This window comes from Daktulosphaira vitifoliae, unplaced genomic scaffold (genome assembly GCF_025091365.1).
Source record: "Daktulosphaira vitifoliae isolate Bord-2020 unplaced genomic scaffold, ASM2509136v1 Scaffold_2, whole genome shotgun sequence".
Lineage (NCBI taxonomy): Eukaryota > Metazoa > Arthropoda > Insecta > Hemiptera > Phylloxeridae > Daktulosphaira > Daktulosphaira vitifoliae.
This window is the reverse complement of record NW_026099573.1, coordinates 10,952,864-10,979,030: the sequence shown is the minus strand read 5'-3', so window position 1 is coordinate 10,979,030 and position 26,167 is coordinate 10,952,864. Positions and strand designations below refer to the sequence as shown.

Here is a 26,167-nt window from a genome sequence, read left to right as displayed (position 1 = left end):
TCGTCCAGGACCCTATGACTATATGACTCTTGAACGAGTAGCTGACTATTACTGGCGCGTCGCCTCAAGTGGCGGCGGCCGTAGGCTCAATACATTGAAAATGGCCGAGAAAGCATCGAATGTTCTGGAAGGACTAGATGCTTGCCTGGTTAATACTTTATATACAAGACAAAAGGAGCTTCTGTTCCCATGATTAATATATATACTTTTAAATTACACAATTACAATTAGGCAGCAAAAAGCCAGTTCACAACATACCCCCGGAGTGAAACTGAGCAGTCCCTGCAACTAAATCTAACTTAAACTAGTTTTGTACAATGTCTTACAATAATATATACAATAGTATAACTTTATATATCTCTTTAGCAACTAAGGTACACAATTGCTTGTGTCTCCTTCTGGTAATTAAAACTTTTTTAAGAAGATAGGAACAATATTTGTTTCTGACGTAGGGTAGCTCCCGATTCTTAGTTTTTTCCAAGAACCTCAAGTAATAAATTAATCCCTAACAGTATATAAACGAATTTGCAAATATATTTGTGTGATACAATATAGATTTTATACCGGGAACATCGCAGATCTGACAATCACTTTTATGGCTGTTATCTTAGAGAATCTGTACTGTGACGTATTCCTGGGCCACGACTTTCTAACAGAATAGGAAGTCTCCTACGCTGTAGGTACAATTCAATTGGGCGCGATGCGATGGATTACAGCTTGTTGGAAAGCGAGTACTCGGCACACGCTATCCGATCTATCAACGCTAGACATAGCAGGCGACCCACACACGCGCGAACTATCATCACAGATAGCGAAAAATTGCGCTACGGCTTTAATGACACGGTGGGACGCACAACGCTCATTGAACACACATCACTCACATTACTAGTGCCAGCCCGAGAACAGAGGCTGATACCACCACACTTAGCATCAAACACGGAGGAGACATCGCTTTAACAACAGTAACAACAGCACAGTAGCAGCAATAACAACATTCAAATCAGCAACGGTGAAACAACGACCAGCGGAGAAACCCGTGGAATTGGAATACACGCACTCACCTCATAGATCACCCACAAACAACGTGAGTTTTGTGGCCTTTACTGCGATACGTGGTTACCTTCCCGGCCGTCATTAAGTTGACCGGCAGCTTGGCGGGGGGGTATTTGACACGGCCCGCGTCGCTTCGTTATACACGATGCCCTTGACTCGTGCCACCTTTATCAGCCGTCGTCCTATTATGAGTATTTGACTGACCAACACCGCTTGTCATACGCTACGGTGCAAATTCCAGCAAGTGCCGCACGGCCGACGACGACCCGCCGCAACTAATACGGGAGTCTTCTTACCGTTATGAAAGTGACAACGTTGACGAACCGATCCGCACCCGCGCCCGTCGCCATCAACGCTGCTAACCTTTTGACGCCCGAGGATTACACCGGACATTGCGTCATCGACGCCAACGAAAGTGCCGCGATATTATGTCAAAATTATTATTATTGTGTTAATCTTTTAGGTTTTTTTTATTTTTTTTTGTTAAAATAACCTGTTGTTGCTCATTAATAAACAGCCCACGGGTCTTTACCCTCAAAACCAGTCTCGACCACATTTTTGCGACGTAAGTCGTGTCAATATACAAGTTGTTCCACAGGTTCTGACAAATCCATATACTTTTCTAATGGCGATTTGTCAGAACCTCCGGGACACAATATACTTTACATAAAAAATAAATATAATTTCTTTAAAATAATTTCGTAAGTTAAAAGTTCAGTTTTATGTTTATATAAATACGTTGGTTCAAGTAATATAAACAAAATAATTTAATGGTGATTTTTACATGTAATAATGATTTCAAAAAGTACAACTTTGACAGTTTTTTATTAAATTATTTACTAGACATTCATAATTTTATATATTTTATTGTATCATTTATTTCTTATGTTAACGTTTTACACTATTCAGTGCTCAAAATTAAAGCGTCCCCCGGCGTTTTTGGGATTTCACTTAAAGGGAACGCTAAATTACACTCCAAATAAGAAGAGGGACTCCGTCCCCCCACTTAAACCACTGCATACAAGTTATCTCAGATCTAACAAATAATTCTTATAACTTTTGATCCAATTATATAATTAAATTATTTCATTCTGTTGGTAAAATTCACAAAAAAATATATTATAATGGAATGAAAATTAGATCAAAAGTATATATATTTTTATTGACTTTTCAAATTTTCATGGCGGAAATCCTCTTCCAAAAAAAAATTTTTTTGGAGCATTAGAAACATTTTTACAAATATCTTGTAATGAATTACTAGATTATCGTACATAAAATTTTTAACAATAAATTCATTTCTATCCTTTATGGTTTCTTTCCATCTTGTATTACCACATTTTAGTGATACTAAATAATAATAATTATAAATTAGTAAAACCCAATCAAAAAAACAAAACTCGCCTGAAATTTGTTTATTAATTTACTACCGGGGATGTCAATTTTAAAACCAGGATAATATATATTTGTATAGAGAGAGCAAAATGGATGCTGAATATTTAAATTTATAGTTAGTAACAAAATTACAAATATATAATTATCAGTAATACGATTTTCTTTATTTTTTTTATATTATGATATTAATCAACAAATAATTGTAATAAAATCTGATTTTCAAAAGACGGTTAACTTTTTAATTATGTTAAAACGAGTAAATTGTACTAATTGGTTGGGTACACGTATACTATAAGTATAGGATTTATACCCATAGTTACAGATATAATATTTTATCATAAAGTAACAATCCTACCGAATAATTGTCCTCATTCGTACGCGCCACCTCTATATGAGTCTAATGAGCCAAAATCATTGATATTAAAGAAATTAATCACAGAATTATGATGTTATTATTTATGATAAGAAAAACACCAATGATAAAGGATTATGAAGATAAGGAGGCACCAAATATTAATAGATAAGATCTTATCTAAGAGGATTTACATCCTCTAGAGTTGATCATGTTTAGTTTTAGTATTCAAAATATATTTTACTATGTGTATACTTTTACATAGTATAATTTCTTATTATATTATTTAAAAATTAGACTCTGTTTTTTTTTTATGATTATAGGTATATATTTTTAATTAAATATCGCGAGAAAATTATTAGCCTAGAATGAAAACTCGATTTTCCACAATAGATGTTATGTGCATCGTTAATGAATTGCAAAAGTGAGTAAAAATTATTTTTTTGTTATTAATCTGGCATTGCTTAATGAATGTAAATTAATTTTTATATTTTTAATAAAATAAGTAAACTAAATAAATTGTAACTCTTCAAAACGTTCAAAGAATATTTATTGAATAGATTATAATACTAAGTATTAGAATAAAATTTTTTATATAATAATAAAATTAAGTATCTTAAATTGGATTTTGTAATTATTGTAGATATAAAGGAATGAGACTACAGAGAGTTTATGATATCGACCATAAAACTTATTTATTTAAGCTACAGCTCAATAATGAAAAATGTGTCCTATTATTAGAGTCTGGTATCCGTTTACATGCCACTAATTATGAATGGACAAAAAATGATGCACCAAGTAGTTTTAGTATGAAGGTTAGTTAAATATTATTATAAGTATATTTTTAAAATTAAGAACTGTTTTTTAAATTCTTTTAACATTTAACAAATGTAAATATTATTACATTATTTTTTTATTTAATGTCTTCCTATGGTGATAGTTACCGCACTTCTCACAAATATTTTTTATGTATTTTTATTATGCTTTTTTCAAAATTATTTGAAATAATTTGCAGAAACTATTGGTTTAAAAGTTACAGCTTTTTTTAAGTTGTTGGGGTGGCAAACTAAAAATACCTTCAAAATTTGATTTTTTGTGATTTAAATTTAAGGTAATAACACTTGTTATAAAATGTACTTTTACAAGTGCATTCACAAAAATGACATTATTAAAATATTATTGTATTTAATTAAATGAATTTCGTAGCTAAAATACATTTTTCCGACATCTCTTGAATTTCATATTCTGAAATGAATGTAATAGTGAATTCAACAATAAAAAAATTGAAAACCTCCATATTATAATGCTATTTTAAGAATTAAAAAAAAAACACGATGGTTGGGTGAGGTGGCTGGTAAATTTTATTTGTATCTCACTAGAGACCAAAATTACCGAAAATTTCTGGGAATTTTGGGGAAAAAACAGTTTTTTTCCTGGCATCTAAGAAAAATTGAAATAAATTAAAAGAAATATTTCAAAAATTGAAAGCATAAATGAACATTATTTATTTATTCAAACTTTCTGAAGGCCATGAAACATTTTCAGCAATTGAGAAAGATGTTAATGTAAGAATGGTCCCTTCTAACCACATCTTATGAAATCTTTAATAATAAATAAAAAAAAAATTGCTTATATCCAGTACATTATACTGATAATTTATTAGATCCTAGATATAAAGGTATTATATTTATATGTATACAAGTTATTTGGAATTTTTCCTATTTTTCTGAAAGAAACTTTTTTTTTAAGTTTCTTTCTTGATATCAATTTTTCAGGAAATTTTGGATCTCTAAATCTTAGTTTTACTTATACCTATATCCAACAGTTCATAATAAATAATTATAATTTAATCATCAATACTATAATATTCTCATACTGACTACTGTTAAGATTCTTATGCTTAAATTTAAGTCTTTTGATCCTTTCAGCAACTTCTCCCAGTTGGTCTTGCAACTCCTGGTCTACATCTGCTGACATCACCTTTTTGCTAGTAAAAGATTCATTAAAAATCTCGCTATTCACATTGAGGTTTTCAGTTTCAAAGATTCTTATGTGAAAAGCTGTCTATTCACGTTATCCTGGTGCCATAGTGGATTCTAATGGTCTCTTTACCTTTTGACTAACTATCCTATGATAGGTTAACAACCCTTTTTTATTGGTATGGCTGTGTTAGGACGACTCATTCGCTATTAGCATGTAAGCATGCCTAGGCCTACCAGTCCCAACTAACCAAAGTCATGTGCGGTTGAGAGCAGTGGTATATATTACCATCCCCACTGAGATAACTATGGTTTGCAGGGTTGTTATAACTGTAATCTTTGTATTTCATTTTGCAGTAAAGCTCTCAACAAATAAGCTGATTATAGAGTGTTGCTTTATATGAACTTACATGCATTCATTTTAAGTAATAATTGTAATTGATTTAATAAAATGTGTGTTTTGTGAGTAATTGCTGATATCAGCAATTCAGTATAGTAGTATTTCAGATTACACCATACTGAATAACATAATATTACTTTAACTAGTATTGAAAAACATAACTGGATTTAAGAAGAACACAACAAAAATTAGCTTATTAAATATGGCTATGGACACTTAGTGTTCCCGGGTTTAAAAATTTTTTTATTTTAACTAACATGAATTGCACAGATGTTAGAATACTTAATTGCAAATTACATACATATTACTTAAAAAAAAACATAATAAGTATTAGGATTCTTAATTAAAATGTGATTTAATATTAAGCAAATAATAAAATTTAAAAGCTTGTAATATTTTAACAAATTGTTTCTTTGGAAAAAAAATTGTATATTTATAATAAGGTAAAAAAAAAACAAATTAATTTTGAAATTCATGAGTGGAATGGTAAAGTTGAATGTTGAAAGATGAATGTTTTTTTAAGAAAGTCTTAGAAGTAAATCACTATTTAAAATTAAATATCAAAATTTATTCTTGGTAGCAAAATTTAATAGGTAAAAAAATTAAATTAAAAGTTTAATATATAGTCTTATAAATGATTGAAAAAAATATTTTATAAGGTCAATAATGTTATATAAGTACATTAAAACTTTTTTTATATCAATATTTCAGTTAAGAAAACATTTGACTAATAAACGGTTAGAAAATTTAACACAAATGGGATTTGATAGAATTATTGATCTTCAATTTGGTGTTGGAGAAGCAGCTTATCATGTTATATTAGAGTTGTATGACAAAGGAAATATTATTTTAGCAGATAAAGATTATATCATGATAAACATATTACGTCCTCATAATGAAGATGAAAAACAAAAGTAAAAGTTTTCTTTTTGAATAAAATATATTAATTTTTAATTAATTTAATTTTCAGATTTTTTGTTAAAGAAGTATATCCAAATTGTAGACCTAAAAATCGTCTAAGGCCTCCAACTGAAAATGAGTTAAATGAAGTTTTTCAAACAGCGAAACCATCTGTTAACCTTAAAAAGTTCATCTTCTCTAATTTTCCTAATTGTTTAGGTATAAATTCATTGAATAGTTTTTAAATAAATTAAACTATTGATGTATATTTCTGATATCTATAGATTATGGCAATTGCTTATTAGAACATATGTTAATTACTGGTGGATTTACCCCTAATACCAAAATTGGAATTGATTTTAATATAAATACTGATGTTAAAAAACTTCTATATTGTTTCAATATTGCTGAAATATTTTTAGATAATATAGCCTCATTGAAGAATGTAAGTAGTAATTAACATTTAATAAAAGTGTTCTGCAATAATTTTTTTTGTTACTATTGAATAATTTTTATTGAAAACAATATGCCAAGGCTGCAGTATTTTGTGAAGCCTATTAAATTTAATTTGGTTGAATCCAGTTTTAGTTTTATTAAAAACTAAAAAAAATTTTATGCTTAAATTTTAAATCTAAATAAAGAATAAATATTCAAATTTTGTTAATATACTGGGTGTGATACAGGTGTCTGAAATAGTTCCTGTATCACACAACCCTCCCTGTGGGTGGTGTCCCTCTGCCGTCTCCAGGTGGCGACCGTTCCTTGGGTTTGCTCTCCACGTTTCCTTTTGGATCCGTGGAGAGGTTCTCCTCAACTGTGATCGTTGTTGAGGATGACGATTTCCTAGGTCCCTTCCCCTTACGTAACCCACTTCCTCCCTTCCTTTTCGAGGCAGGAGTGAAGTGGGTCCGTTTATTTCTTATCTGTGCCTTGCCTCCTTTCCCTAGTGGGACTGGTGGTTCTTCAGCCTTCCTCTTCCCAGATTTTTGAGGAGCAGATTTTTTTACATTCTTCTGGGTTGGTGGCTGCTTGGCAACATAGTTCGTGAATCAAACTCTGCCCATTCTAAAATATGGAATGTGCTTCAGTTTATCCAGTTTGACTATGCTCTTCTCATCCCCACATAGGAACAAAGTTTGTCCTTCAGGCCAACCTTTGTCTCATGGTGGACTTTCCAGATCGCCATGTTCAGCCCTGGGTTCAGTTTTGTCAAAATTTCCAAGATTTTCTTCAATTCTTTTGGCAGCCCTGGTATATGAGTGACCATCCGTTTGTACTTGATCGGATTGTAAGCTTCCATTTGGATTTCTGCACTGTCCCAAGGTTTTATTAGGTTGACATGATCAGTGAGCCACTTAAAAGAGCTCTCTTGGGCTGTTCTGATCACAAGTGCTCCATCAATGAGTTTGGTGTCTTTAAACCTTGGTATGTCGGTTCCATCAGTACCCGACAGTATCAAGTCTCCAACACAAGATTCTATGAGTAGCCTTTGCTCTGTGGTCAACTTGTTAGTGGGGTAGCCTGCGAGGACCAGAGCCACTTTTTTATTATCGATTACCACATCCATATAAGTTGGTACCCAATGAGTTTTCTTACATGGAGGTTCTTGACCCTTGTCTTTAGGTTTTTGAGCTTTTCTATTCTTTGACTTTTTCAAGTCATCGGTTCCATTGTCTCCCTCCTTTGGCAGGTTTTTTTGCCCCTCTATGATTGCCCGGCTCCTCTTCAGCTTGCGCCTCAGACTGCCACTCAGTTTCTCAAGTCTAAGTTTTAGACCTTCGATTTTGTTAGCTACTGCTGATCCCAGTTAATCTTGTGATTTCTGGTCTGCATTTGCTGTCTCTTTGCTAATAGACTGTTCACCAAGTGTCCCGTTGTTTGCATTGAGACATTTAAGTTCGGCAATTCTTCTGCGACGAGTCCCCAGTTCACATTCTTATTCCAACAGGTTGTATGATCCCTGTTCGTCTCATGTTCGTTATTTTGTGGTGTTTGTATGTTTTTATCCATATAGTTCCCACAAGTAGTTGAGAAATAAAGGTCCATCACAGCAGAGCTTGATACTGTGATAAGGCTGTATACTTCATGGTGCGCTAGGTGCCATAGAAGATCCCAATGGTCACTTTACTTTCCGGCTAACTACCCTGTGACAAGTTAGCAACCCTTTCATAGCAAGGTAGAACCCCTAAGTTCATTAGCAACTTGGTATGGCTGGGTTCAATATTTGTTACTGAAAAAAAAAAATTAAATGAGAAGTGTTCAAAAGTATTTCTAATATTGTTTTCATGATAGTACATTCCTAGATATTACTCAAAAATACTATTTCTTGATCATTTGACATTAAAATGTCTTGCTCATCGGAGTTCTTTAAGATTCCTAGGCATTTATTTTGAATTTCCCATAACTACCCAATTATACTTAATCAAATATTTTATCTGATTTATTCCTACTTGAATAATGTCTCATTCTACTAGAAACAATGAAAACAATTAAAATAACTTCAAAAGAAAAACAATATTTCATTTTATTGATAAAAAGTTAGAAAAAAAGGGTTACTAAATTTTGTAAAATTAAATATAATTTTTTTTTATTGATTTAAATAAAAAAAAAAATTTCTAAGGTTATTGATGTATTATAATCTTTTATATGTAATATATCTACATTATTTGGATAAAGCACATAACTTTTTTTAAAAATTCTTAAGTTTAAAATAAAAAATAAATGATGTATCACATAAATTGTATTATTTAATTAACAGTTTCATAATATTATAACTAATGTCATGAATAATTTTTTAAATTGTCATGTTTTATAGTAATAGGATTAAAAACTTTAACTTGAATTTTGCTTAAAACCAATATTTTGTTTATAAGTCTTTCGTCTGGATTATGCCTCAATTTGTTATACAAAAAATTTACTTTGAATAATAATTTTACTGTATATTTTGTAGGGTTATATTATACAAAAGATTGATAAACAAGCAATGCCAGATGGAACAATAAAAGAGTTATGTACTAACCAAGAATATCATCCATTTTTATTTGCACAACATCTAAGTTTACCTTCTAAATCTTATGATACCTTTAATGTGTCAGTAGATGAATTTTATTCCAATTTAGAAAGTCAAAAATATGATATTAAATGCATGCAACAAGTTTGTATTAATTTATGAGATTTTTATTAATTCATATTTTATATTATTACTGGTTTATTTTACTATTTTCTAATTCATATGATTTCTATATTTTTTCTAGGAAAAAGGTGCTGTTAAAAAACTTCAAAATATTGTTAAAGATCACGAAGAAAGAGTAAAAAAACTACAAGAAGCTCAAAATGAAGATAAAACAAAAGCTGAATTGATTACAAATAATTTAGATATTGTGGATAATACAATAATGTTTGTAAGACAAGCATTAGCTAAACAGTTACACTGGGATGAAATTTGGGAAATGATTAAACAAGTAAATATTGAAGATGATGGTGAAACTTATGCAATTGTTAAACAGTTAAAACTTAATGTTAACCATGTAATGTTAGAATTACAGTAAGTTACTTGTATATATAATTTAATTACTGTTAGATTTTGTTTAATTATATTGGTTGCATAAATGAGAATTTAAAAAAAAAAATTATTATTTTTTGGATAATTAAAAATCAATTTTTTTTGCTTTAAATATTATTTATTATATCTTATATCTAAGATGTAAAATTATTTGCATTTTTAATTTTTGTTTAAGTCACTTAGAAGAGTCCCAAGTTTATGTAACTTTGTCATATGATTATATAGTGCTGTAAAAATATTTTTCGTTTTTCGTTACCTATTTAAAAGAATTTTATTTTTTTTTATCTTATTTAATTAAATGTTTAAACCTCGAATATACAATTTAATACATTAAAATTTAAATGTATTTTTAAATGTTATAAGATAATAAAATTATTAATTTTATATTTTTAGTGATCCTTATGAAGATGAAGAAAAAAGTAAATTAGTGGACATTGATTTGGGGCAGTCTGCTTTTGGAAATGCTCAAAAGTAATCAAGTCATTCAGAATTAAAATATGTATTATTTATAATATAATAATTATAGGTATTATGGATCAAAAAAGCAGTCTGCTGTTAAAGAAAAAAAAACTATTGATTCTTCTAGTACAGTTTTAAAAATGGCTGAGCGTAAAACCAAGCAAACCTTAAAAGATATGCAAGTTGTAGCATCTATTAACAAAGTTCGCAAAACATACTGGTTTGAAAAATTTTACTGGTTTATTTCTTCTGAAAATTTTTTAGGTATTTATTATTATTTATATATTTATTTTATTAAATCGTAGACTTTTAATTGCTTACTTTACTGATTAGACTTACAGTAAAACTTCTTGTAAACAGTTCTTTATTATCCAGTAATCCTGTTATAAGTATTTTGAATATAAAATTGTGTAACTTATATTTTTATTATTTATGAATAAATACAAAAAATTATTTTTAAGCAAAATAATAAATAATCGAATATTTTAAATATTTCATGCATTTATCATACATAAAATATTTTAATATTTTGTTTGTTTAATGTAATTTTTACTTTTTATTGTTAACATTATTATCCTTGATATCTGAGATCTCATTGCATTTATTTTAAGTCATAAATTATATAATATTATTTACAATTTTATTTAAATTGAAACTTTACTTTTTAATTAGACATAAAAATTTAAAGTTACAAATTTTTAAAAGAATATACATGTATAATATACGAGGGATTAATATTATAGGTAGATAATTGGTTTTTTATGAATTTGGTACACATTTACAGAGTGTTTATTATCAATTATGACTTTCAATAGATATGCTTTCTTTATTGCCAGTTAGTGTATTTATAAACTTACAACAAAGTGCCTTACTATCATTGATATAAATGCTGCGTATCTGCGAATATCGATGTCATAAAAAATTAATTAGCTACCCGTATTTATAATTTCTTGTGCATTATACATGTATAATAACTTAAAAATATGAATTTTAAATTTTTTAAATTTTATTTCTAAGAAGCGAATAAAGTTATGTTAAATATTCAAATATCATTTATTATTAAAATAAATATATGATAATAATTATTTTTATTCTGTAAATAATTGAATGGGTTATGAAAATAAAATCACACTTTACATTTCTTGATTTATTAGCTATTAATTACCTTTTCTAATCATTATAATTTATAGGGATGTAATTTTTTTTTTAATGATAATATACATATTTAATTAGCATAAAAAATAGAAAATGATGAAATAAGAAAATGCCTAGTTAATAACAACTTTTGGACCAATACTTCAGAAGTTATTCTCCTTTTTATACCTTAACAAGAGGAAAAGTATGAGAAAGAAATGACTAGTGATAAAAATAACAACACCCTCGTTTCACCTTCAGACACCACTATAAAATGTTAATAACTTTTGCAATATTGGTTCAAAAGTTGTTATCGACCTGTCATTTTCATAATTAGATTATTTTATAACAAATAAAAGCTAGTAGTCAAATAGTATATATAAATATAATTTTTTTTTTTTTAATAGTTATTGCTGGCCGAGATGCTCATCAAAATGAAGTAATAGTTAAAAAGTATATGAAGGCATCTGATGTTTATGTGCATGCTGGTTTTAGTGGTGCAACTACTGTTGTTATAAAAAATCCTACTAGCCAACCAGTTCCACCTGCAACATTGAATGAGGCTGCTATAATGGCCATTTCCTACAGGTACATCAATATATTTTAGTTATGATAAAATGTAAAATGTGTAAAATTAAATTGAATATTGAAAGGCAATATTATTTATAAAGATTTTTTTAATAGACAGGGTGATTTACTTATCATAGACCACTTAAATAATCCAAAAATTAAAATAATATTAATAATTTTTTGAAGTAAAACTTACTTCTTTATACATGGTTTGAAAAAAAAGATTATTGTTTATCAATGCTGTAACATTCAGGTGTAACAGACGGGTTCTATTGTTTATTAGCTTTACAATCACAATTCTAATATACATTTATTGAATAATAAAATTTTAACTGTATACTTAATATAATAATGGAATCCATTTACGTTTATGTTTGTGGAACAATAGAATTTTGACTGTATACCTAATAAAACAATAAAATCTGTTTGTCACTAAAGGGATGGTTTGTGATATGCGATTATCATGTCAAAGGGTTTCTATTGTTTGATGAACGTATAAGTTTAATAAACATGTACATTTTATAAATGTGCGCGTTTCATAAACGGTTACGTTTGCAATTAATTTTAATAATATAAATAAATATTTTGAATTTTAAATTCATACAACTTGATTTTTAATACTAAAATATTTATTTTTAACTAATATATTACTTTTTAATAACAATAATTTATTACTAATATATATAAATTTATAATTTGTAATTAATAATTATATAAATAACTTAATTATTCAGATTAAAAAAAAAAAAAAAAATGCACAATTCCATACATTTTAAATTAATTAATGCACTTTTAAACAATAATACTCTGTAATATTCAAAAATAAAGGGATACATGTATTTTATATTATAACTTAATTAAATATATTTATTTTTATAATTATATAATAAAAATTATAAGTATACATAAATAATTTAAGTATAAAAATAAATAAATATAAATTATTACTTAAATCATTATTCTTATTAAAAAAAATAGTAGCATGTGAGGTCGTAGCACAGTGTGGACGTGCACATAGTTGGGACAAGTATAGATGATATCTGACAGTGATTAAAATCACTATCAAAAGAAACCCTTCAATGTAAATCTGTAGATACTGTTTAATTTTAAGAAAATGGTGGATTATTCCAAAAGCAAAATGAACTCCTATTTCCTTGTTTATATACTGATTACAAGTTTTATGATATATAAGTTTAATATATGAATAAATATTAAATGAATTTAAATTTATGTATCAAATATTTAATAAATTTGTTCAATTTCAATGGCCATTTTCACATAGAAGATAAGGTGTTGGTACAAACTATTTTTTTTAACTTAGAGTACATAACATTAGCTTTAATTCAACATATGTATTAAAGACGCAGTATTTCTGGAACATTTTCAAAAGTTAATTTTAAAAAGTTCTTTTTTTTTTTATACGTATGTTTTAAGTTTTTAACGCACCTATATAAGAGAAAATTGTCCTATTTAGAAAAAAAAGTATGTTGGATAAAAGAGGTATACATAAAGTATTTAAAAACAAAAATTTGTGTTGATCTGTACGTTTTTCAAAAAGTTATAGCAATTTAAAGTCACAAAATCGAAGATTTTAACACAAATATAGCCTTTTTTTTTAAACTATGGTAACCGTTTGCACATAGAAAATATGTCGTCGGGACAATTTTTTTTTTTAATTTATAGTATTTATAGTATAACTTAAACTTTAATTTATCATTTGTTTAAAGGATGCAGTATTTTAGGAACATTTTTAAAAGTTAAGTTGAAAAATAGACTTTTGTGAAAAGTTGCTATTTTGAATCCCCTTATGTGGGCAGGTTTTCGACCAGTAATTTTCTTAATTACATAACTTTCTAATAATAAGCTTGTGTGTTGTCATTTGAAAAATGAAAAAGTTGACAGCCTTATAAGTTTTAAGGAATGAATATAAACAATTTTTTATGATTGATATATTGAACTATAAGAAACCAATAAAATAGTTATTAATATTATTTTTATTTCTCGATTAATTAAGGGTTTCATAATTTGTAAATTACTCTGTATATTTTTTATTATGTTTTATAAATTTATATAAAATTTTATTGTGTAGTTTAAATTTAATTAATATTTTAGTGTTTCTTGGTCTATGAAAATAAACATACAAAATGCTTATTGGGTAAAACCAGAACAAGTTACTAAGACAGCCCCAACTGGAGAGTACTTAACAACTGGTAGTTTTATGGTTCGTGGTAAAAAGAATTACTTACCAGCAACTCAACTTATTCTAGGATTGAGTTTTCTTTTTAAATTAGAAGATGGTTCTGTTTTTAGGTAATGTATTTTAAAAGGAAGTATTTTATATTAACATTTAAAACTATATTTATTTTGGTGTTGGGATAATTGTTTGCTAAGTACATTCAAAGTAAATTTCAGTTTGAGTTTTAAATACAGCTCTGTTTATACCTAGTAAAAACTAAATTTTATTTTGGATTAGGCATATAAATGAACGAAAAATAAAAGGACAAGATTTAGAATGCTTAGTTCCTATTGAAGAAAACACTGAGGATCTTGAAAATGTATCTAGTGATGAAGAATGTGAAAAAGGTAAGAACACTTATATTTTCGCATTTATTTTTATTTTATTTTATTTTTATTAAATATACGGATAAACCCTTTAAACACATGTACACATTAAACATATCAGTTATACATTAATTGTACAAATATGATAAATAATAAATTAACAGCTATTCAGTTAATTATAGGCAAAGAAGAAATGAAGGGTCAACGTTGGTATTTGACATCATATGTGTAATAGGCTCATTTTTAAGGTAATTAGTAGAAGCGAAAGGAACATAAAGAGGAGCAACAGATCGGGAATGACGTTGAGGAACTCTAAAACAAATTAAAAAAAGCAAATAGGGAGAATCAATATTACCTTGTAATAAACTATTTAGAAACTTAATACCCGAGATCTGTCTACGCTCAGCCAGCGAAACCAGCCCTAGTTGAGAAGCAACTGGTCCATAGTTGTGGGATTCACAAGGGATATTCAATCTAAAACTAGCATAGCTCATAAATTTACGCTGAACCCTTTCAAGTCTAAGAGAGTCATTGAACTCATGTGGATCCTAAATTACGGCACCATATTCAACTATAGGGCGAACAAGTGCATAATAAAGCACCTTGTATGATAGACCTAACCGAAAATCCCTACATAATCTTAACACAAACCCCAGAGTTTTAAAGGCCTTACAACAAATATGCTCAATGTGGGGTTTAGAATCAAGATCACTACTAGAATAAATCCTAGATTAGTTACAAAGTCATTAGAACATAAAATCTCAGTAGATCCGATATGATAAACATGTTTGACAGGTGACTGAATCTTGGCAAAAGTCATGGTCTTACATTTAGACGCATTAAAAGGTAGCCCTAATAAATTAAACCATTCCGTGAATCGATCAAAATCACTCTGTAATAAAATACAGTCATCTAAGGAGGATATACGAGAGTTGAGCTTAATATCATCTACAAAACATAAAATCTGGCTATTGGAAAGTACACTTAAATAGAGAGAATAGGAGCAGAGGTAAATGACTTTCTTGAGGAACACCGGATGTAGCAGGATAGACATTAGCTTTACTCCAAGCAATTTGACCCATTGGTAACTGCAAGATAGGTAAGACGAAAACCAGGACAGGAGAGGTTCACCGATTCTGGATAAGTTAAGGACCTGGATTAGGGAATTGTGATTAACTGAATCAAATGCCTTGTTAAAATCCGTGTAAATGGTATCTACCTGTGTTTCCAAATTAAAAGTTTGGTATAAATAGTTGTTAAAGACTAAATTACAGGTAATGGTGTTATAAGATAATAAAATAAGAATTTTATTGATCGAAGGTTGTATACAATGCAAGACCCACAATTAAAAAATTTTGGAAATGTGAGGCTGGATTGAAATTGGACGATAGTTGGAAACATTGGGCAGTTCACCGGACTTGTGTACAGGGGTAACTGAGCTGAACTTTAATATAAAAGGAAAGATTCCTTCTTCTAGTGAACGCTTAAACAGTGTCCAGAGGAAGAAAGCTATAATATTTAAGAATATAGTTGATCTTATTGTTTTTGTTCTCCTTATCTGTACATTTATGGGTGTTGAATATCTCTCAAAAGTTAATTTTTGTATCATTATCTAATAAAACAATTAAATTGAGAAAAATGAACATTTGAACATTAATAAGAAAAAAAACCAAAATATAATGTCTTAAAATTTAAAAAGGTAGGCAACCTAATATACGCGTGCCCTTTTATACATGGTTAGCCAATGCGCAAAATACTTCACAAGAAAACTATTTATGTACAAAAGGGAATAATTAGAGAATTAAACACAATTATTAATGTACACGGGAAGAAGGAAATAAAATTTATTCAGTTTTAGTAGCACTTATGGCCGTTTTGGTCTAATGCAATTTGTCTAAGACAAATACTTAAAGACTAAACAATTAGTATACAACTAAATTTAAAATTAAGAGTTGATAGATAAAATTATATATCATCATAAATCTCTACGACCTTGGTGGCTGTGTAGTTGACTATGGTGGATTTACATAAATAGACTGAATGTATTCTCCACGTCAGAAATATCATAAATAAACAGAAAATTACAAATTTATAATAATACTGTTAAAGATGACCAGGAAAGTTTGTGTCATGTAAAGGGGTTTCACCACAGTAAAAAACTCGATATTTTATTCGCTTTAAACATTTAATATTTTTAATAATTACTTTGTGATAATTATATTTTGAAACAATAATAAATTTATTAAGTTAAAATAAACGGCTCATAATATTATTCTAATAATGATACTATAGCGAGCTGAAAAACAGCACAAGAATAAAACAAACCAACTAAGGCAATAGTTACCAAATAACACAAATTACAACAATATGAAAAACAACTTTTCAACTAAGGAAAATAAAAGTTGCAATGCTGCGATCGACTTATAACTACTATATGTTTTTAGTTTTAGTTATTATTGAGGTGGACATAATGCCCATGCACTCTGACCTGTTGGTCCATTGTGCGCACCTCATACCGAATTGTCTTGATTCGGTTTACCCATCTAAGTGTTATCACCAAAGTGTTAATACATTACCAACCATAAAGTCACCTCTAAAGATGACCAAAGAGTCCTGTCTTTCTGGCGAAATTAAGTATCTCTCTGGGTTTTAGGTTTTTAATATCCTCTTTTTCAGGAAAAGGTTTATTCAAGTAGTTTGATCTTAGTGTGGACAAGGCTTCACATTCGCACATGATGTGAAATGAGTCTTCCTCTTCTACTCCACACTTCTTGCACAATGGTGATTACGATACCCCGATTGTGTTAAGTTGTTTAAGCAGGTGACCATGTCCTGTAAGTAGACCAGTCAGGGTGCTTATTTGATGTCTAGTCATGCTATTAAGATCACCCAGCAATAAACCAGGGGTCTTGATAAACATTTCAGATTGTCTAGGTACTACCAAGTACTTCCAGATTTTCCTGTGTTGTTCTCTGCACCAATTCTTGGGTAACGCTTTGAGCGATTGCTCAGTGAGCCCTACCACTGGTTCTGGTCCAACATAGGTGTTCTCTGCTCCTTTCCTGGCTAGAAAGTCAGCATTCTCATTTCCAGTGACACCGTTGTGTCCCGGTACCCACGCTAGTGTAACTTTGTCGAACCTCGATAGTGATTCTAAAGTTTCCCTGCATTCGAGGACCAGCTTTGAATTCACCTGATCGTTACAGAGTGCTTTCAAAGACGCTTCACTATCACTTAAGATAGTTATCTTCCTATTTTTGTATACCAGCAGGTTCTGAGCCCTTACCAGTATCGCCATCACCTCTGCTTGGAAAACAGAGGGTGTTGTGCCCAATGANAGACGGAGGGGGTTGTGCCCAATGACATACTGACATTTATTCGTGGCTTTAAACCCCAAATTCCAGCACCTACCTTTCCTGATTTTTTGGATCCATCTGTATATATCACAAATCCTCCTTTGTCAGTCAGGTGGTTAATATTCCATTCTATACGTGTAGTGATCTCAACTTTGTAGGGAATGTTATTCTTAAGAACCGGTTGATATAGTCCAAGGGGTATTCCAGAAAGCCCTGGTATATCTCTTTTAGTATTTTACCATGTTCTGTTGTATCACTCTCCAAAGTCCANAACATGTTCTGTTGTATCACTCTCAGAGGAGGCAATCCAATTAGTGCGACCGTTGGTGTAGTTCTTAATGCTCCAGTGATGGCCATAGCAGCCATTCTCTGTATGCAACTAAGTTCTTTTCTAGCTGTAACGAGTGCTGTTCTGTTCCATCAGACAAGGGCACCGTACAATATCATAGGTTTAATCACTGATGTGTACAACCAATACATAACTCTTGATTTAAGACCCCATGTCTTTCCCAAGGCTCTACTGCAAGTCCACAATGTGGTCATTGCTTTTTTTGATTCTTGACTCAACATGTGATTTCCATTTTAGCTTACTATCCAAGATAATACCTATGTATTTTACTTCCGATTTTAAGCTAATTTCTTGTCCATTTAGAGTAAGAGTGTCAAGACTGTCTAGTCCTATTCTCCTTCTAGTGAACATAACAACCTCTGCTTTNCCAGTGAACATACCAACCTCTGCTTTATTTGGATAAACAGATAGACCGTACTTACTACACCATATCTGTATAGTGTTAAGTCTCTGTTGTGCTAAGTCTATAATAGTGTCTGGGAATTTACCCACCACTGCTATAACCAAGTCATCCGCATAGGCTTGTGTATAACAATATTTGTTTAACTCTCTAATAAGCAAGTCCAATACTAGACTCCATAGCAAGGGGGATAGAACCCCGCTTTATGGACATTCCTGTTTAACACTCTTGATTACTTTGGTCTCATTGAGCTGTCCCAAAATAGAGCGTTCCTTAAGCATGGATTCTATCCACTTAATAATAAGTGGTTCTATTCCATGCTGTTGTGCAGATTCACACATAGCATCGAAGGGAGTATTGTCAAAAGCCCCTTCGATGTCCAGGAATATACCTACTGCATACATTTTATTCTCTACAGCTTTCCCTATCTTAGTAGTTAAGCAGTGTAGAGCTGTATCAGTAGATTTCCCCGTTTGATACGCATGTTGGTTTTCATGTAAAGGGTTCTCCTTGATGTACCTATCAATAAGTTTCTCCATAGTCTTAAGAAGAAATGAAGTAAGACTTAACTACTATATGTTAATAAGATGAGCTATTTACAGCTATAATTTCATATTAATGACCTATTAACATGGTGAATAAACAATCATCTTTATGATTTGTGTTTAAGAAACATCATTGTAACTTTTAAGATTATAAATAGATAAAATATATTGAATCCAAACTAAATTTGACATTATTGATTTAGTTAAAAGTCAAACTTGAAGTTCCAAATATTAGCTTTATAACACATCGATTAAATTAAACAAAAATAATTTTTAAATGATCATATTTTTATTTATTAAAGTTTGTTTATTTTATTGTGATGATTTTAAATTTGCTGATTATTTTTTCATTTGTATGTTATAGATATTGAAATGAGTATAAACTTACTTAATAATAATAAGTCAAGTGAAGTACTGAGAGATGGTGAAGAAGATGATTATTCTGATAATTGTTTACAAAATAAATTACAAAATGATGAAAAGTAAAGTTTTTCTTACTTTTAGTAGATATCTGCTTTTTTTAAATGATTGGAATGTTTTAAATTTAATTAAAAAAGAAAGAATTAAACAATTAAACAATGAATTTATTAAGTATTTTGATGTCCTAGTTAATTTAGCTTTAACAAAATATATAGTCTATGTATAAGATAATAACTTATTTTTTCTAATTTACAATATACAAAAAAATTTTGCTCAACACTGTAAATTTATATGTTCATTAATTTTTTTATGATTTTTTAGTACTTTCGAGAGATGCTGCAACAGCGCTAGATAACATCAATTTTTGAAAATATATTTTTTGATAGTATATTATATGGTAGAAGTTTACTATTTTACATAGATACAAAAAATAGGAAAATTATTTTTGCTTTATTTAAATGTAAAATAAATAAGTTTATTGTTTCTCCTGATAATTTAAAAAGTGGAGTAAATAAAAACTGTTATAAGTCTTGGGTCACAATATAGATTGAAGAACAAACTTAATTTTTCATATTAAAAGTTAGAAAATGAGGAAATTAAAATTAAATTTTTAATAGTGTGAATAAATACCTTTTAAAGTAGTAAAAAATATAGTAATATTCTCTAATAGCCAAATATTATAATTTTAATATTAAATTTTTTTTAACAACAATCTTTCTGTTGTATATTTAAATTGAGTGTAATGTATAAAATAACAAAGAAACGACTTTTGATTATACAAGAAACTATAAGTAAACAAGAATGAAGTTAGCATTATTTAAAAATTATACATTTCATGAATGTTAAAAATAATGAATTTAAATGGAAATTAATTTTTCTGGTTTTAAAGAATAATTTTTATTTTTTAGAAAAGCTGAAATAACAGATTCTTCAAGCTGTGGAGAGAGTAACAATGAATCTGTAAATGAGTCAGATGAAAAACACGAGGGATCAGCAGAATTAGAAAAAATAGAAGTGGTTGTGAAAAATGATCAATCTTTAGTTATTGAAAGTTAGTCTAAGTGATGGATTCCATAAAAAACATATTGAAATGGAGTTCAGGGTTATAATTGGCCTATTATATTTATTTATTAATTAATGAATAAATATTATTATTATGTTTTAATGTTTTTACAGATTCCTTGAATAAAAATGAAAAAAAAAATCATCAAGTTTTGAAGCGTGGACACAGAGGAAAGCTAAAAAAAATCAAAGAAAAGTATAAAGACCAAGATGAAGATGAGAGAGAATTGCGAATTAAGCTTTTGCAGGTAAATTTGTGAATTTACAAAACGTTTTCAAATTTATTTGTAAAAACATAGATTTACCAACTATTCCTAACCATCCTTGGTTTTATAAACTATCACTCCTCCGTTCTATGTAATATCTTTTTCTCAGCTAAGACTTAGTCATAATCGCCTTCCTTTTCATGCTTATTGGGTCCCTTAATAATTGCCTTAAACATTACAATGAGTACTCTGCGATTTTTCTCATTTAATTTTTGTCTGTCTTGCTTTAAAAATGAAATGCTTCATTTTATTTAGCCATTTATTTTGGCATAGTATCTCCCCAATTAATTGTTAAACTATTTACAACTCAACCTCCCCCAATATAATTTCACTAGTTTTTTCTTTTAAATATGCAGCTGTTTTTTTAATTTAACTATATATTGTATATTGTGACACCAAAAATGTATCTGATTTTTTTTATATTAAAATTTTATCATGTAGATAGTCCTGAATAACGATTTGTACTTTTTTTCAACTTAATTGTTAAGCTAAATTAATACTTTTCATTTAAAGCAAATATATATATATATATATTGAATTGTAAAAAGAAATATTTAAATATGTTATTTTTCCTATTAAAAAATTTAACATAATTAAAGTTTATAATTTTCTTCTTCTTCTTCAGCTTATTGCAAGCTATTTAGGCCCATTGCTGCTAAAAAAAAATTTCTCTATTCTTCACTATTTTCCATCAATTGTATAGGATCATCTACTCCCAGCAACTGGGATTAGACATCCTCAATTTAAATCCTACAAATTGACTTCCTTAATTGAATCATATTTAACTTTCTGATCTTCATTCTAGTGCATCTTTCACTTTACTCTAAAATCTCCAGACATGACCTAGCTCTCTAAAAATTTCTTTAAAATTTGCATTGAATCTTATTTTATATTGGTCTATTTCTTCATTTTTATGGGGTCCATTTATTCTTCTAATGAATTTCCTCTCAAAATCTCCAGTTTCTTTTCGTCCTCGTTTATGATTTCACATGAATATAATAAAATTGGTCGAATCAGTACTTTATATAGTTGTTATTTTTAGTTTTTAGAGAGTATTTTTGATTTAAATACTTTGTTAAGTGCAAAAATATTGATTTCCTGTACTTACACGTATATTTATTTCTTTGTGATAATCAATCTGACTGTTTATCTCCAAAACTATGGTATTTGAAAGTATGAATTCTTTCGAATGTATAGTATCCTATTTGTATTCTTTGTTGTTGATCTAATTAACTGTTTCTTTTTGCAATCATAAATTCCTTTTTTTCAATTTAATCTTAAACTTATTTTTTTTGTTGTAGTTACGAACTTAAGAGTTATTTCTTTGCTCTCTTGTTCTTTTGGATCAAATATTACGAAATTGTCCACATAAGCTAAGAATACTTGTTTTCTTCCAAGAATGATTCCATTTGCGGTTTCAACAACTTTTCACACCACACTTTCCTGGTTTAGAAATGCAATATTGGTGATAAAGTATCTTCTTAATTCAAACCAACTATTATTCTGAATTCTCCTGATTATTGTCTTCAAAATTTTACTTGACATCTAGTCTTTTCAGTTCTATTTTTTACCATCTTGATCAACTTTAACGGAATACTCAGTATTTTTAGTTTTTTTTATAAGATTGTCCTGTTAATTAAATAATATGCTTGTTTGAAATCGATGAATATTAAATGTTAATGTTTTGTAAATATTCATAATGTTACTCTATGAGTTGTCTTAAAGTGAGTATCAGGTCTTTTGTTGATTTCCCTGATCTGAACCCACATTGATAATTACCTTTAATTTCTTCAGGGGAAGGTTTTATTTTATTTAAAATGACAAATGAGATTTTGTATCCAAAATTTAATAAAATTATTCCTTTGTATTATAGCAGTTAATCGGACTCCTTTTTTGTATATAGGACATATAACTCCAATTTGTCATTATTTTGGGATTTGGTAATGTGATCAGATATTTTTTATAAACTCTCATATTTTTAACTTTAAATATTGTTCACCACTTTTTAATAATTCGGCTACGATTATTTCCTCTACCGGTGATTTATTATTTATTAATAAATATTGCTATTTCGACTTCTTTTATTTTTGGCATTTCTATTTCTTGCTGTACAGACTGTACAAAGCTGATTATCCATGATGATTAGATAATTTCGCTGACTTGCATTTTTCATAGAACCATAGTTTTATTTTTTATTTTTATTTTTATTATATCCTAAACATTCTTCCGCTGCAGACTTTATTTTTTCTTCTATTATTTTCCGGTGTTTTTGATAACTTAGCTCTTTTGTATTTCCTGTAAATTTACTAAAATCTTCGGTTTACTTCTTTATGACTTGATTCTCCTTTGAAATCATACCATTGTTTTTTTTTTTTGAGATTTTGCTCCATTTAGATGGAATCTTCACTACTATTTTAACTTTAATTAAAAAATGATCAGAATGATCGCCTACTCTTCTATAACTTTTTACACATTTTAATCTTTAATGGAGATATTCGTTTAAAGCTACTATAACCAGACATGACCTACCATTTTATACAAGTGATTTTCTCGTGTCTATGTCACTGTCTNTAAAGCTACTATAACCAGACATGACCTACCATTTTATACAAGTGATTTTCTCGTGTCTATGTCACTGTCTATTGTCTATGAAGAATAGGAGAAACAAATAAATTAAATTATAAATACAAAAATTTCACTCAATGTAATATTTAAATAATTATTGGTAAAAAATAATTCAATTTTATATTTAATTGTTTAGTCATCAATGAATGAAGATAAAAAACTAAAACGTTCAAAAAAAAAAGATAAGAAAAATAAAAAGACTACTGATATGAAAAATAAAGCAGCTGGAATAAAACCTGTTAAACCACTTCCTATTGTTAAATCTATAGCAGCCCAATCAATTAAATCTACTGTTAATGAGCAAAATATCAAAGAGGCTAATTTTAATGATAACTCAGAAGATGATGATGATAGTAAACAAACTGACCCAACAGAAACTCAAATGTTAGATTCTTTAACTGGGGCTCCACACATTGAAGATGAGTTGCTTTTTGCAGTTCCTGTAGTAGCTCCGTATAGTGCTCTTACAAATTACAAGTAATGATCTTTTTCAAGTTCTCATTTTCTTTTATTAACATGTTTTATTTTAAATTAAATTAATTATTATTCATATTAATTACATTGTAATATAAATTTTTTAGCTAATAGCTAATATTATGTTTTTTATAATCTGTTTTATATATTTGAATAGGTATAAGTTAAAGTTGACGCCAGGAAATACTAAACGAGGTAAAGCTTCAAAAACTTGTCTTAATTTATTTTTAAAAGATAAAACTGCAACGACACATGAAAAAAATTTAATGAAAAGTGTTAATCTACAAGATATAGCAAGAAACATACCAAATGGTGTAAAACTATCTGCTCCGTCATTAAGCAAAGTTTTAAATAAATAAATTGTTATTTCTTCATTAATCATTTTATTTAGCTTTCAATATTTGAAGCTAATATAAATGTATAATATTAATTTAAAAATAAATGTCAACTCCAACTTGTTTATTGTGATTATAAATTATTTTTTTTATGTGCATAAATATAAAATAGATGTATATTATGTATATTGATGTGGTGTAATGTCTTGTGGCACAATGAAATGTCCCGAGGATATTGTATGAAATTGGGTCAAACTAGTAAAGGGTTATTGTATTATGGGCGGGAAGTGGTTAGGGGAATTTTTTAGTAAAAATGCAATCTATTATTTTCCTCATTCCTCTACTCTGTTATTAAAACTTTATATTCTAAAAACATGTTTGTTAACAGAGCTTACTGCTCGTCGAATATTCCCCCTTCTACAATTTCTATAACAAAACCGTATCGCACTCTTTGTTTCCACCGATCTTGGTCCTGTCTAGTTCATTTTATGTTAGTTCGTTATATATGAAATTATGAAATATCTTTGAATAAATATTGATAACATTTAATTAATTAGAATTTGTTCTGGGATTGTTAAAAATGTAATAATATACTTTTTTTACTTTTATCCATTATGTATTTCTAATTATTTATTTGATTTAGTAACTAAAATTTTAAGTTTTTATTTTTGGAATATTTTTACTATAAATTTTAATACAAAATACGATCGTACAATTAATTCATTTTCGTCAAAAATACTCTTTTCCATTTTTGGACATTGAAATAAAATAATTTTTTATTGCATTTTTTTTACATTCAATGAAAAACAAAATAACAACAACAACAGAAATAAAAATAATAACAAAAACAATAAAAATAAAAATTACAAAAACAAATATGAAACAAGCTAATTTGGCAGTATAGTTCCAACCCTGGACCTGTACTATCGTTCTAGAGATGGAAATTACGAGTTTAATATACATGTATACACAGTATTCAGTAAGTAAAGAAACGGGTATCTATTGTTATCTATGCAATCATACATAAATATTATATAATGTATAATTTTTGACTGAAAAAGAATTTAAGAATCCTTCTATGAACAAAAGCCGGGAAATGAATAGTCATCAAAATAACAACACTCGCGTCTTGACTCTATAAATCACTATAAAATGTTAATAACTGCTAAAATACTGGTTTAAAAATTGTTATCGACCAATCATTTTCTTAATTAGACTATTATCAAATAATACACTAGTTAATTGTGTATTCTACTATTTGAAAAAATTAAGTTGATGTCCTCTTAAGGTAAAAAGAATGAACAGAAAAATACTCATGATTGATGAATTGAAAAAATAATAGCCAATACTAAATTGTTAGGCTTTTATTGAATGTTACGGTCAGGCCTGTATTTTAGATTTTTGCTTGGGGTATTAATATTAATGAGCAAAATAAAGTAATTTTTTGTTCCATCACTATCAAATGGTATTCGCCCCCAAGAATTTTTGCCTCTTATAACCACCCCTAAATATGGTCACGTCGTTTTGAATAATTACTTATTTTGTCACATAGGCAATACTTTATAAAGAAAATATTACGTTTTACCTAAGGTAAATAAATTATAATGGATATATATATATATATATTTGTAATAAATAATAAAAATATAGTTTATAAGAAAATAAAAAGTCATCAAAACATTGAAACAAAAAACGGTAGCACAGTGGGGTCGAGGCACAGTGTGGACGAGGCATAGATGGGACAAGTATAGATGATATCTGACAGTGATTAAAATCACTATCATAAGAAACGCTTCGATGCAAATCTGTAGATAGTGTTTCCTTTAGAGAAATTGGTGAAATATTTTAAAAGCAACATGAACTCTTATTTCTTTAATTATATCCTGATTAGTAGTTCTTTGATTTTAAAATATAATATATGAATAAATACTAATTATAGTTTTTAAATTTAGTATGAAATTGTGAGGCCAGC

The 26,167-nt window shown here is 28.5% G+C and overlaps 1 protein-coding gene across 1 annotated transcript; it reads left to right on the top strand.

The window, feature by feature from the left end:
- Positions 1-2,992: 2,992 nt before the first annotated feature.
- LOC126897497 (ribosome quality control complex subunit NEMF homolog) lies at positions 2,993-24,322 on the top strand. Its single transcript, XM_050671154.1, has 17 exons — positions 2,993-3,221; positions 3,441-3,612; positions 5,888-6,090; positions 6,147-6,295; positions 6,361-6,521; positions 9,027-9,230; positions 9,331-9,620; positions 10,032-10,109; positions 10,165-10,361; positions 11,639-11,819; positions 13,914-14,111; positions 14,275-14,384; positions 19,378-19,495; positions 20,342-20,484; positions 20,610-20,743; positions 23,523-23,863; positions 24,018-24,322. Exons 1-17 carry the CDS (start codon positions 3,166-3,168, stop codon positions 24,217-24,219), a joined length of 2,937 nt encoding a protein of 978 aa, XP_050527111.1. The 5' UTR covers positions 2,993-3,165; the 3' UTR covers positions 24,220-24,322.
- Positions 24,323-26,167: the final 1,845 nt, after the last annotated feature.

Bases quoted from the DNA above. Each gene is read 5' to 3' on its own strand.
- LOC126897497 (XM_050671154.1), top strand. From the start codon at position 3,166: ATGAAAACTCGATTTTCCACAATAGATGTTATGTGCATCGTTAATGAA. The intron at 6,296-6,360 runs GTATAAATTCAT...TGATATCTATAG, and splicing joins TAATTTTCCTAATTGTTTAG to ATTATGGCAATTGCTTATTA. The intron at 20,485-20,609 runs GTTAGTCTAAGT...ATGTTTTTACAG, and splicing joins TCAATCTTTAGTTATTGAAA to ATTCCTTGAATAAAAATGAA.